General features: G+C 32.2%; 1 protein-coding gene across 2 annotated transcripts; it reads left to right on the top strand.

The window, feature by feature from the left end:
• The first annotated feature begins 541 nt into the window (after positions 1-541).
• On the top strand, positions 542-6043 carry LOC18421399 (uncharacterized). 2 transcript variants are annotated; one of them, XM_088861819.1, is made up of 4 exons: positions 542-905; positions 2262-2353; positions 4365-4407; positions 5487-6043. In XM_088861819.1, exons 1-4 carry the CDS (start codon positions 680-682, stop codon positions 5507-5509), a joined length of 384 nt encoding a protein of 127 aa, XP_088717945.1. In that variant the 5' UTR covers positions 542-679; the 3' UTR covers positions 5510-6043. The 2 variants fall into 2 exon arrangements, with proteins under 2 accessions (XP_088717945.1, XP_006826260.3); XM_006826197.4 differs by having other exon boundaries at positions 4365-4478.
• Positions 6044-15044: the final 9001 nt, after the last annotated feature.

Here is a 15044-nt window from a genome sequence, read left to right as displayed (position 1 = left end):
GGTATATAGTAGCTAGAACCCAGCCACAAATTTTAGACAAAAAATAATTAACTCTCACTGTTCACATACCTTAAATAGACATCCCTAATATTGTATGAATCTTTTAAATTTTAGAGGAAATGACCTAAAAACACAAAAATTTAACAACATTTTAAAAATCACTGTGATAATTAAACATATCCCAAAATTTTGAATAAAAAAAAGGAAAAGTATAGATAACCATTAAATGTGAAATCTAATAGCTTGGATGTGTCACAAAATTCGAAAAAATTTATTTTAAATTTTTAACTTAATCAACACATTAAACATAGCTACCCGAATTCACATTCAATGGGATCTTGTATCAAAGATAAATACTTTCATAATATAAATAATTGTCACCTTAGGTATATATGCGGCCCCATTAAAATTTATTTTAGATTATTATTATTTTATTTTTTTTAGATTAATCTAGGCCAAGATGATCAAAAAGAAAAATAAAATTTTAAATTAAAAATATAAATTTTTAGTATTTTTTTGATGCGCAGTCTATATGCTATTTACGGACAACAGCCAAGGCGGTTTCGCTGACCCTTCTTTCTCTTTGCCCTATTGCCGGATCCCGTCTCTCTGCAACACGAAAGCTTTTCAAAACCCTAAGATTTTCCTCTGTTCCCTCAAGAGCTCAAGTTGTAGCTTCATGTACAGGGTTCAAGCTCCCATGGACCCTGATAATGGAGTGCGAGGGACACCTCAGTCTCTCTCAACGGAGATTCTGTCACTTTTTACTGAAGGCATAAGCCTCATCCTCTCGAGATGGACTGCTCTTCAAATGGCCGTCGAGAATGAATGGGGTGGTCGAACTTCTCGCCAAAAGTTTCAGCAATTGTCGACTGATATTGTTTCCTGGTTCTCCCAATCCAATGGTGTGGTACTTTTCTTATAGATTGATCGCTTCTTTTATTTACTTCATGATTGCAAAAGCAAAAATTTATGTTACTTTGAGCTCAAGTGTATTGAAGTCATTCATAATAGTTATTGTTTAGTACTTAATTTGTTCGAGCAGTATCCTACTATGATTTGTTGTTTGTTTGATTGATAGAGTCAGATAATTGTCTTGTTGAGAGTTGTTAAGATAATAATTTTCGCTAGAATTTTGGTTTCTCAGGATTTGCTCGAAGTTTTCAAAATTTTTGTTGTGTAATATCGTAAAGTTGAAATTGTTTTCTCGTTGTAGTAGTTCCATTTTTTTGTTCACCCATTCATATAACATATTGCAGTATATTATAATAGGGCTTGGTGATTTTGCAAATTAAAATCTAGTTGGTGACTCTCTCAGCTTTTGTTTATTGGTTAGTTTATTGAAATGTCATTCTTGAATAATTTGTTGTAGCCTATTGAGCAAAGTGATCACTATTTTCTTTAGGCTCGGTGCTAAGATAATTTTTTTTCGGGGCTTCAACTTGGCTACTTTAATTGATTTTCCTTACTTATTCTGGTTGAAAATGTGAATTATGAGCTCCGACTACGTGTAGGACTTTCATAAAATAATACTCGAAAATAGTATTATGCGATTTTACTGATGAGCTTCATTCAGTAACAAAATGATATCTGTTGCTCACATTTCAATGTTTCATTTGTTTGTTTCCTTTGTTTGAAAATGTGAATTATGAGCTCCGACTAGGTGTAGGACTTTCATAAAATAATACTCGAAAATAGTATTATGCTATTTTACTAATGAGGTTCATTCAGTAACAAAATGATATCTGGTGCTCACATCTCAATGTTTCATTTGTTTGTTTCCTTTTCTTGTCCAACATTGCTGCTCGTAGTTTAATTTTTCTTAGCTGTTGCATACTTGCGTTGGCTAACTAAGTTTTGATAGTGGAAGAAAATATTTTTTCATAATAATTCATGTGTATTTATGCATATGCAGTATATCAATGCTTACATATATGCATGCATTTCATGAGGAAGAGAACACACGTCCTTTATGATTATTGCAGAAGCTAGACTCTCTTTTCCTCAATATTTTAATGATCTGTTGTGCTGTGCTTTATGAATTGGTTAGGAGGGTGGATCTGTTATAGACTTGAGATCCCATCTTTCTATACAAATCCAATTTGTCTTTTATAGTCATTTTCTTTAAAATGCTATGTTGGATTGCATGCTAATTGTTTTGTTGAAATCATATCATTTTCATATTGTGGTTATCTTTTACCTTTAAAGGAAAGTGGGTATTCAAGATTTTGTCTGACTCTTTGATTCAATATATTTCTTAGCCCCACTCTACATTGATGACTTGGAAATGATGCTTGATGAGACTATGGTGCTCTCATTCAGTTCAGAGATTGAAGATGGCAGCATTGAGGAGGTATTCTGTTATGAACTTATAATTTACAATATCCACTATTTTTATTGGCATCTCAAGTTGCTTCTAATGATGCATACTAATCATCTCATATGGTTTATTGGCTTTATTAGAAGAATACACTTTTCCTATTAGTATACAAATGCTACTTGGATATGATTATGAATTCTGTTAGATTTATCAATGATGGGTCTCTTGTGTCAATGTATTTATGTTGCTAAGATAATGTTACTTTTTTCCCTAGATAATAATGTTAATAATAAGAACGCAGGTAGGTTAAATTGCTTTGAGTAACTGGGGAATGGCATGATAAACACAAGGAAAGGCATTGATAAGAAAAAAAGGAATGAAGGAAAAGATACATGGGGTGATTCAGGGAGGGAAATAATCGTAGACAAGGGAGAACACCCTCACCTCCGTCCCCTCCACTCCCTTCCTTTTCATTGTGAGGGAAAGCATCCCACTATTAACCTCTCTGAGTCATGGGAGTTGGAGATACCCACAATTTTCTATTCTCTTGATTCCATCATCCATTATGTTAGCTATTCTACAAGAATATTCTGCCATTCTAGGTGCTCAACTGGTGCCATTAAAGTTGGGGTTGGGGAAGCAAAGTTGACTTAATAACACCTTTGCATCTACCTCCATGGTATCTCATGTGCCAACAGGTCCCACGAAAGTAGACAAGTTTATCCCTTATTAGCGATTAAAAAAAAAAAAAGAGAAGAAGAGAAAAGAGGTTGTCTCCTGTTAGACCACCCAACCTAAACAGCCCCTTAATTCCCTCAAGAGGCGCTTTTCAAAATGAATTTTAGGTGGCTGCATGGTGGTTTGGTTCGCAAGGCCCCAGAGTTCTCTCTTTGGTTGCTCATGTGCTACTATGTACAAACATTTTCCATTGTTGGACAATGCCCTTGATGTTGAGGCTGAACATTTTGTTAAGACCAAAGGGCCCATTTAATCCTAGAATCTCCAGTAAGACCTATGAGCCCAAGGCAGTCAGTGAAAGTACTTTCAATTTTCAAATAACCCAATGTCCCTCGCTTCGCAGAGGCTCCCTGAGATGGTCATGGGACTCATCTTCAAATGATTGTGTCCTATCTCAGCTGGTTATGTACCAATATGACCCATGAGTGTTGATTTTGGTAAAACACAAGGAATCTCAAACTAATGTGAATCCCAAATTCTGCATGCACAGGCCGTATGGTAAGAGAAGGTGATTCATCACTACCATTTCCTCCTAATCCAAACGATAGACCCATAAAACTTTTTTGGCCTCGTTCCTGGGGAGGCCCATGTTGAGGATCTTATCTTGGGTGGCCAGCCATCTAAAGAAAATGGCATAGTGTTGAATTTGGATATTTTATAGAAGCAGTCCAAGGGAACTGCTGCATCCTTTAGTAAATTCTGAGGAAGGATTTCACCATGAAGCACGATAAAGAAAAAGGATCTGAGAAGCAATCGGCACTGCTTATCTTGCATTGTGCTATGTCAATTCCTGCACAATGGTATTTCAATTCTCACACATATATTATGGATAATATTGTAATGCATTGTTTACAGGCTCAGATAGTACAGGAATCAAATGTAAGGGATTAGTGAGATGGATTTATAGTACGGCTTGACTCTTGAATAATGTTGCTAGAGCACTTGTATACAACTCCCACAACATCCAAATTATAATCAAATATTATCCTGTTACTTAAATACTTTAATTGTTGTTATCTTACCTGTGTGGGTTACAAGGTGAAGTTTTTTATTTTTATTTTTCTGTCTCTCTCACACCACCCTCTCGCCCATGGAGGAATATTGTATGTTATTGTACATACTACGTATTTTGAGGACATGTATATTAGGTGCCTGCACTTCTGTTTGAATTTCAAGTTCCATGAGATTGTCTTGGCTCCTGTTGCTTCCATATTGTTGTCTTATTAGTAATTGACTCAAGTTTGTCCATTTATTTCATTGAAACTATTCAAATAATATTGATGCAAAGTGAACACTGATTTGGCAGGTGGCAGAGCAACTGATGATTTTGCACGAAGAATGTCTTAAAGGTAACTTTGAGACATTATATCAACTGAGGGCTTCTAGCCCTGCAACTCAAGCAGTTTCACAGAGTAGAAAGGTGTAAACTTGCTCTAGTTTTCATTACACATCTTGCCATTTTTGATGCACTTAAAAACAAATACTTCATAATTTATTGGATGAGACTTTAGGATCTTAACGAACTTAATTGTTTTAAGATAAAAAAATTATTCTTTGAAAGATATCTAGGGCCTTTTGGGAGAGAAAGGAGATATCAAGGATCATTCACGTAAGCTGATTAAATTAGAGTAGGGAAAGTATATAATGATACCATTTACCTTTGGTACAAGGTGGTCATAATTAATCTTGACCATTGGATGTGAAATTGGGTGTCTGCATTTATTTCATTGACTAACCTCAATGTTCAAAAGAATTTTTCTCAAATTTTGTGACACACCCAAGCTATCAGATTTCACTTCGGATGGTTATAAGTAATTGTCAACTGTAGCAAAAGTAGATGGTCTCATTGTATACAATCCCATTAGCGTAATGGAACTTGCCTTGATTTTTTGTATTTTTTGTTTTCTTGGATGTTAACTCGGGACCTAGTGGGAATGGAACTAGATATTATGTCATGGAACCTGCCACCCTAACCACCTCTGCCTAGAGCCCCTTCCACCTTTATTTTCTTTTCACATGTAGTTCATTATTTTGCAGAAGATATTTTGTTTCTCTTATGTGGATTCCAATTTTGTTTTGAGATTGATTTGTAAATAATCTGATTATAACTGTATATCTCTTCTTGGAAGTCTCCGTTTTATTTCTTGAACGAGTAAGATTTATTCAGTCTTTGTATCATATCCAGAGCACACACTGCACAGGTATGCCCCCTTATAAACAAATTAACAAAAAAAGAAAGAACTGCAAGGTGTATGCCTCACAGGCTGTGTAATTAATAATCAGTAGGCATGGAACCATTGAAACTACAATGCACTGTTTTCTCTATCGTGCTGTAATCCTTTAGCTATTCTTCAGCCTGGGCAACATGGGCACTTACTCAAGAATATTGTTTTGTGGTCCTATATTTGTAAAATCCCATTTATGTCAGGTCTCCAGCGAAGAAGGGTCTGATTATAGCACAGATGATGAGCAGGAGCCTGCTTCTGATATGGCTTTGGACATTGAGCCGGAACAAATGGCTGTCAACCCAGTCAATAGCAAGAGCTCCTCAAAGGTGGTTCAGCTTTCTAGTGAGGAAATTGCAGAGGGGTGGGCTCCAGTTACTTCAAGGAGAAACAGGGGAAAGAGATCAGCCTGATGCTTATACTTATCAATAGGTACAAGTTTTGCTGTGTAAAATGAGAGTTGTTTTCCACCTTTAGTTTATATGTTGGATGAGTGGCCATCGTTCGGAAGAGAATCGTGAATTTTCTCATTTGTCCGTTGCTTGATTCTCTTCTATGTATGTTTCTTTCATTTTCATCTTATGATTAATTAGTGGCTTTGCGATAAAAGGAGTTGTTATCGTCCCAACCCCAACCTTTTCCCACCATTTACCTTTGGTGAGGTACAATCACAATTGGCTATTGGATGTGAAATCGTGTACTTGAGATGGTGTTATTGACCAAGCTCAAAACCTAAAGAGAATTTTTTCGCACTTTGTTACACGCTTTCAAGCTGACTGAGACTGATTGGGACCTCCACATACCGAAGTTGTGTTCTGTTTCCTTGAATTGTTTTTAGATATTTTTTTTTCCCTCATCTATTATTTTGGAACTTCTAATGGCACTATCAAAAGGTTGTTTCTTTTTTGACCTACCGGTACTATTTGTTGTAATATAAGACTTATATCCTTTTTTTTTGGGGAAATTTAATATCCCCGGATTTTTTTGGAATTATAAATATATCCACATTCTGTTGTAATCTGTGATTGTATTCTCATTTTTTGTTTTTGTTTTCTTTACAAAATACTCGGTTCATATTTTCAAAATCTAAAACAGAAAAACTGATTCAGAAATTGAAATTGCAAACTGGTGTTTTGGGAACAAACTTATATGAATTTTGAGATTTTCAACTAGTTTATTTGACATATGCATGTGGCCTGGTTTGAGAGAGTTTGGGGTCTTTGGTCTTGCGTGAGAGTGAGGGAGGGGGAGTGAGAAATAGGTGAAGAAAGAGAGAGAGGGGGAGTGAGAAATAGGTGAAGAAAGAGAGAGAGGGGGAGTGAGAAATAGGTGAAGAAAGAGAGAGAGGGGGAGTGAGAAATAGGTGAAGAAAGAGAGAGAGGGGGAGTGAGAAATAGGTGAAGAAAGAGAGAGAGGGGGAGTGAGAAATAGGCTTGAAAAAGAGGTTGGGCGGGTGAGGGCAAGGAGAGGGAGCTCTGGCCGGCCTCTTGCCACTAATATTAGGAAAAAGGAAATTCATTAAAGTAATATTACAGATCTGCAAAAACTTGAAAATTAGAAATAATAGAGAACTCGTCACAAAAATGTTGTAAGATCAGACTATTTTAAGGACTTAAAAGCTATTACTGTTTTAGATCCAAATAACCATTTCAGAAATTTTGGAGCTTTGAGTTTGCATTTTCGAAATATATTTTGGGTGCAGGTTTCGAAAGTCAGGGGTTTACAACATATTTTCCCTAATTTGAAGGGATGCAGTTTCTTGAAGGCCTAGGCTTTTATGACAACAAAGTGAAGTCTCACCCCGAATCCTTCTGAAAAGCACTTTGGCTTTTATGACAACAAAGTGAAGTCTCACCCCGAATCCTTCTGAAAAGCACTTTGGGATTCAGAAATCTCGATGGTGGTTCTAAAATAAGTTTCCAACTCCAATTTTGAAATTTGGAGTGCAAAAAATAATACAGATCTTGTAAACACATATTTTTACGGCAAAATGGATGATCTAGACAATGCATTATAATATACAATGTTTTTAGGGCTTAAAAACTTAAATTTTTTGCACAGGTCAAGGCCGAGATAATCAATTTGAAGGTTTATTTTATGCAAGAATTGTAACTTTTGATGAGTTTTAAAGTGGGGTTTTATTTATTTTGATAGGGCTGCAGCTCTATCAAAATATTTTTCACTTTAAAATTGGGAAACGTACGGAAAACACTTAAAATATTAATTATGAGGTTTGCATAGGGTTGCCTCATTATATTGTATAAATGAGGTGCGCCGTGCGCGTCTAAAATATATTTAGACTTGGAAATAACTTTTCATCCTTAGTTATAAAATTTAAAATTTTAAAAATTGTACAGATCAAGCAAATCAAGAAACTCTTGAAAATAGACCATCTATATAACTTGTTATAAGATGTACTATTTTTTGGACTTTGAATTCTTTTTTTCCTCATGTCCATACATCTCGGGTATTACTTGGAGGGTTTTCCGATGCCGACATTTGGAGAATGTTTTTTAGGTGTATCTTACTTCGACAGTATAAGGTTGCAACTTTATATAAACTTTTCCCTTTAGATAATTAAATAAAGAACGGCAGATAGGTGTGGTTTGTATAAGGCCAAGGTCCTAAACCATTAAAGTAAGGCGAAAGATGTTTCAATACTAAAAATATTTGTGATGACCTAAAAATTTCTTTTCATCACTAATTATAAAATTTAAATCGAGCAGATAACACTTGAAAATCATGAAAATTGATAGTAAAAAAATGCATTACAAGAGGTACTATTTCCAAGACTTGAAATCAATTTTTTTTCCCATGTCCATACATCTTGAAGTTGAGATGATCAATTTGAGGACTTTTGGGCATTGAAACAACCTCTTCTAATGAAATTTTGAGGTGCGCCTTAATTTGATTGTTTAGGGCCTCGCCCTTATATAAACGTTTTCCAATGGATGAAGTTTCTATAATGCCTAGGCTTTATGCAAACAAATAAAGCATCACTTCAAATCCTCATTCTAGAAAGCACTTCTGGAGTCGAAAATTTCCATGATGGCTCCAAAATCAATTTCAAACACAAAAAAAAATATTTGAAACTCAAAAAATGCTATAGGTCTTGCATATATGGGGACACTTATTTTTTGGGAAAAATAGATGATCTAGATGATTTGTTGCAATACTTACTATTTTTAGAATTTGAAATCCTAATTTTTTCACAACCATAATGTTCAAGATGAGATGATCGATTTAAAATTTTTCCAGGGCTTGAATTGTAATTTTTGATGAATTATGAGGCGAGGGTTGACTTATTTTGATAAGACTCCAACTCTATCAAACCATTACATTATAAAATAAAAAATCATACTAATTTAGTCCATTTACATTTATAGCATTTCTTGATATTTGTTTTAAAAAGCTACAATTACATATATAAAGTAAAATTTCTTAATTATCATTATTTGAAGGAAGAGATAACAAAATATTTAATTATTTGAACCAAAGTATTTCACCGATATATAATTCTTTAAGTGAAAATTCTCTAAAACAAATTTCATTTTTATATAAAACAAATATGTTATAATTAAATTTAATTTGCACATTACTCCTATATTATAAGTTAAATTATGAATACTTAAAATATAAAATAATTTCACTTTCGGAGTAATTTTGGAAGAACAAAACATAAAATCTTAATTAACAAGCGAAGTTAATTTAAATGTATACTTATACAATGTGATGAAATGGGGTTGCTCGGATATGGTTGGTTGCTTTCTTTTTAATTACCATTGTGTATTTGAAAATACAATAAGTCTTTATCATCATGAAAATATCTTTTACCTGCTTATAATTTTCTCAAGGGAACTACTCTAAAATAAATATGTGTTTTATAATAGATTTCAATCTATGCTAAGTAAACTATTTTTTTAAAAAAAATTCAAATATTTTTTAAAAAAATTATAAAAAATTTATAACAATGATTACAAATTTAATTAATAAACGAATTTAAAGATAAATATACGTTAAATTTTATAATTGGTCAATGACATAATTCATTAATAAAATTTTTACGAACTCATATATAATTTAAATAATCATATATCATTACAAAATGTCAATAGGTTATGTATTTCCTCATGTACATGATCCCTCAACTAAAAATCCTATATATAATTTAAAAAATAAAATAAAATATTCTCTTTAAAATATTAAATGGATGATAGATCCTTAAATTTTAGAACTATGAAATGTTATTAAGTAAGAAATAAACTATTTCTCAAATTAGAAAATTAAAATCATGATTTTTAAATCAGTTTTAAATAAATTTTACATATTCTTTATGACTTTTTAAAAATAAATTTGGCACAGGTTGAGCAGGTAGCACAACATAGTGTTACCACATAAATGACATATTTTGCTACTGCATAAATGATTTGTACTAATATAAATTAATTAAAGACAAATCTACAATGTAGTATAGCAAAACCACAATAAAAAAACATCCATTATTGAACTTCTAGATAATCCAACACACATGCACATTTAAACTCTGTAACGAAAAAATATATGAAATTTAAATAAGTTCTACATTTATTTTAGCTTCATTATAAATTTTACACAAGTTGAGTGGGTAACACAATATAGCGCTACAACAGAAATGAAACATTAAATTGTTCTAAGCAGAAGTTTCTTTAAGATTACTAAAAACTCACCACCAATATTTGATGAACGTCCAAATTACTATAAAATATTTTTTTTTAAAACAATAGAATGCATATTTTACTATAAAATTATTGTATTGTAAATTATATTCATATAAGGTTATTAATTGATTATTTTTCATATATTGTAGTTGAATATATCTATAACATAAAAATATCTAAAGTGTTATTTATATGTTATAAATTATAACTTATAAATATATAACCAACAAATATATAAGTTATAAATACATGGAAAAAGTGTATACTTGCAAACTTAAAATGTAAAATTAAAGATGCACCTTGAAAATATATCGGAAAATGTTATTTTTAATATTGAAAAACCCTGTAATTGATCATCTCGGCATCGAGATGTATGAATAGGAAATAAAAAATAAAATATTTTGAGTCCCATAAATAGTGCATCTTGCAACACATTATCTAAATTGTCCATTTTCAAGATTTTCATATGTTTATAGATATGCTTGATTTTAAATATTTTTTTAGTTTAAAATTTTATAATTAGAGATTATTGTAAAGTAGATTTTATGATAATCCTAATAATTTTTTACACTTAGATTGCATGTTATGATAAAATTTAGAGATGCACCTTAATTAGATTGTTTAAGGTTACAACCTTATTGAAACCACACCCTAAATATATATTGTAAAGGGAAAAGTTTAAGAAATGTTGCAACCTTAAAATATATAAATAAAGATGCACCTCAAAAATTCACTATAAAATGTTGTTTGGATGTTGGAAAACCCTTTAATTGATTATCTCGACATCGAGATGTGTGAATATATAAAAAAATAATAAGATTTCAAGTCTGCGCAATATTGTTTTGCAACACATTGTCTGGACTGTTCATTTTCAAGATTTTCATGTGTTTATAGATCTACTTAATTTGAACCTTTTTTAGAGTTTAAAATTTTATATTTAGAGATGAAAATAGATTCTCAACCCACCTTAATAATTTTTTATATCCAAAGTACATTTATAATAAAATTTAGAGATGCGTCTTACTTAGATTGTTTAAGATTACAACCTTATGCAAGACACACCCATTTGTAAATTATAACTAATAACTTATAATTATAACAAACTCCTAAAAGAGTTGATTAATAAAATCTAAATGGCTTTAAAAATACAATCTTAATTATAGACAAACCTACAATATAGTATGCGAAGACCGCAATAAAAATCTTATAATCTTCTATGCAATTAAAGTATAAAGCCCCTACGTCACGGTGTAATGTACATATTCCTTCAAAATATACATGAAACAATATGTCGATTTACATTGTCAAAAAGAAACAATATGTCTATTTTAAATAAATTTTACATTCATATTAACTTCTTTAAAATAAATTTCACACAAGTCAAGCGGGTAGCACAACATAGTGCTAACACAAGAATGACACATAGCATTGTTATAAAATTAATTAAAAAATAATATGGATCATATAATAGTCAGATCGACTTCTACATTTAAACATTATAATAAAACAATATGTTCAGTTTAAATAAATTATATATTTATGCTAAATTCTTAAAAAAGTCGTGTGGGAAATACAAAGTAATGGCACCACCAAAATGATGTATTTAACTAATCAAGGCAATAGTTTGCTTAAGATTAATAGTTATTTAAAATAATTTAACACAAGTCGAGAGCATAGCAAAACATAGTGCCACCACGAGAAAGACACATTCCACTATTCTAACTAGTAGTTTACTTCAAATTAATATTACTTGAACGTTAACTTTGAATCTTAATCAATTATTTATACATTTATAAGTATAATATCAATTTATCAGCCAAATTATAAAAATTTTAGTTTTCAAGTTTAATTTGTTCTAATTCAATATAGGCATTGTATTGTTGGTTATGTGGCCTTTCAAGGCCTTAAAGCCAATAGTCTTACTCTTAGTGGGAGTTAGAAAGATATTGAATTTGGGTGCTTGACGCACTGGGGCCCAGATTCATATACCCTGAGTACTTGAGGCATTGAGAGTATATGTTTTGAGAGTGTGAACTCTCAGGGAGGTATGAGGGTGTCACATCCCAAGAATTTACAATACTGATATTCCTGAGATGTGGCAGTCAAAACATATATATACATCTCTTTTTAGGACAAATTTACCATGGCGAATTTTTAAAAAGTAACAAAAGAAAGTTTAAGCACAACTTTAATATCTTCCCAAAGTTGATCCTGACGAGCACTCAAATGAAACCGCAGTTATCCTAAAAAATGTTTATCATAGTTTGATGAGTTTGGCTACTCAGTAAGTGATCATCATAATCCTAAAAATAATCATGATTGAAAGATATCAATATTTTCCAAAATGAGATCTATTAACAGAAATGCATCAACAGTTTCACTTTCAATAAATGCATAATTAAGTATAATCCAAGTAATTGAAATGCTTATAACACTTTTAACGGCAGTGCATAATTCAAAGGATTTCACAAAATACCCTACTGGCGTCCCAGGTAGGTCACCTATATACCCCATCAGCGTCCTGATGGGTCCACTTAATCCCTATCGGCGTCCTAGATAGGTCCACTTAATCCCTGCAGGTCCACTTATACCTCACCAGCGTACCGGATGAGTCCACTTAATCCCTACCGGCGTCCCAGATAGATCCACTTATACCTCACCGGCGAACCGGATGAGTCCACTTGCATACTTAAATTATTTCTAAATCTCTTTAAACATTCGAAAGCAGCAATATCATGTACTCAACATATCACTGAAATCATTAATATGAATTTCACTTAAACCATTAATAACAGTCACTCTCTATAACATTTCAAAAATAACCAATCAAATATTTTGGGCTCAAATTTAGAAAAGTAGCAGTTTGTAAAGGCATTCTAGCATGATTGCCAATTTAATATGTATAGAAAAACGCTTATAGAAATTCAAGAATACGGAATTATCACAATTTATGGGATATCATTCCACAAATAAACATTTCACAACAATACTATAATCAATTGCAAAAATGTCAATTTTTAAATAATAAAGCAGTCATTTGAACATGAATTTTACAATGTCTAAATATTCAAAACAGTAGAAAGAAATATCACAATTTTACTAAAAGCAGAAATATCACATTTATTTCTAACAATAGATAAGAAAAATAAATAAATTTATTTTTCATAATTTACAGCATTCAAAATTTCTAACATAGATAAAATATCACAATTTTTATTAAACAGATTAATTTTCAGGAAGATGACGTCACTTACTCACAAATATTTGAGAGGGAGCTTCCGATAAAAATTCGGCTCGAGAGAGGAGTTCACTGTGTTTCGACCAGAGAAAAAATCTCAAAAGTTTTCTAAGGTAGGAGTCTTCACCTCTTTGAATTTAAATTCTACTAACATATTATTTTATTCTTTTATTACGTTACAGGTGTGAGCGTTAGTTTACGCTTTAAACACCTCAAGCTTTTATTACGTTACAGGTGTGAGCGTTAGTTTACGCTTTAAACACCTCAAGCTTTTATTACGTTACAGGTGTGAGCGTTAGTTTACGCTTTAAACACCTAAAGCCCACGTCCTTTAGTGGACGTGGCAAGAGTAAGGAAACACAAAGCTTTTAAACGAAAAGCTTTGAAAAGTAGCGATGGTCCCTAAACACCATCATGTTCAAACGAATCATCATGTATTAAAAGTTTATTTTCTTTTTTTTTTTTGAAAGTTTAGGATTGTTACAGAGGGTCACCTCCCAATCAATACTATATTTATTAACATGCCTCATAGTTGATGTGACAAGCCAGGGCTTGGATAATCCAATCTAGAAGTATAAAACCCGAGTATTTGAAAGAGTATTCGCCATGTATTGAATGGTTGGCTCATGGGACATGAGCTTGTGTCCTGATACGAGACCATTATGTGGCAGGTGTACCCACAGTTATATGGGAAAACCACTCTTTTATAATATTATCCGACTTAGAAGAGCTAGTGCACATGTGCTTTGAGAGGATCCATGTATTTGAGTAGGAACATGTCCCACATGGGTACACCAGTAACCCATTGAACCACCCAGTGACGAAAAGCTCTGGTTCAACAGCTTTGATGTAATCAATTATGTGTTACTGCCATAGACTGTGGAGCATAGGTCCATTAGATCGGCTTGAGACACCGGTGGAACGTCATTCTGGTTAGCCTAATGGAAGACTTCGACTAGTGTTATAAGTCATTTGGCCCATATTAATCTAAAATTGATGATATTTTTTTTTTATATTGATGATAAATTATGTAATAATATCGAAAAATTATTTAGATAATTTTTTAGATTTTTGAAAAATTTTTGAGATTTTTTTATCAATAAAAATATGATTTTCAAATATGTTTGACATAAATAGCAAACAAAGATATTCTATAGGGATGCCACATGGATCCCAAGTAGCCATAGAGATGCCATGTGGTACCCCCCACCTTCCCACTCGTGGATGACATCATGCTGATTTTATATCCATGTGGGGACCTATTCGACATCAATTCTTTTGTTAGTGTTATGTTATAACATGTTAGCATGTTATTTAAAATGTCATATATTGTTATGACTTAAGTTTGATTTAAGTCACATATTTTTTTTTCTCATATGTGCCATTTTTTGCGTGTGTGAAGTCATAGGATTTTGAGAATTAATTTAATTCATATTATTATCCACATATGATTTTGTAACATGTGGGTATATCACTTTATGGGCTTGATCCATGTGAAACTTTAGTTGTTAAAATCCTATCGGTGGTGTCATAAGATATTTTATTCATATGTGTAGATGTCTCATATTACCTTTATGTCCGTGTCCTTATATTTTATTGACTCTCACAAATTATTAAAAAACCATGGGCATAAGTGTAAACATGAATTTGAACTTAATAGAAAATAAAACATGGAGCTAAAGGCTTCAAGGTAAAATGGCTATAAACCTGGGTTTTAAATAGTAAAGAGTGTCAAAATCTCATCCATTGATCATGGTGATAAGATTTGGACGAGTGGCTTAGATAAAGCCTCTAATATGCTATTGATCTAAGGCATCAAGAATCAA

Source organism: Amborella trichopoda, chromosome 3 (assembly GCF_054954075.1).
Source record: "Amborella trichopoda isolate Santa Cruz 75 chromosome 3, AtrichopodaSantaCruz75HAP2 v2.0, whole genome shotgun sequence".
In the NCBI taxonomy this organism is placed as follows: Eukaryota; Viridiplantae; Streptophyta; class Magnoliopsida; order Amborellales; family Amborellaceae; genus Amborella; species Amborella trichopoda.
The sequence above is the reverse complement of the archived record's forward strand: the minus strand, read 5'-3'. Positions and strand labels throughout refer to the sequence as shown.

Bases quoted from the DNA above. Each gene is read 5' to 3' on its own strand.
- LOC18421399 (XM_006826197.4), top strand. From the start codon at position 680: ATGTACAGGGTTCAAGCTCCCATGGACCCTGATAATGGAGTGCGAGGG. The intron at 906-2,261 runs GTGTGGTACTTT...TATATTTCTTAG, and splicing joins CTGGTTCTCCCAATCCAATG to CCCCACTCTACATTGATGAC. The intron at 2,354-4,364 runs GTATTCTGTTAT...CTGATTTGGCAG, and splicing joins AAGATGGCAGCATTGAGGAG to GTGGCAGAGCAACTGATGAT.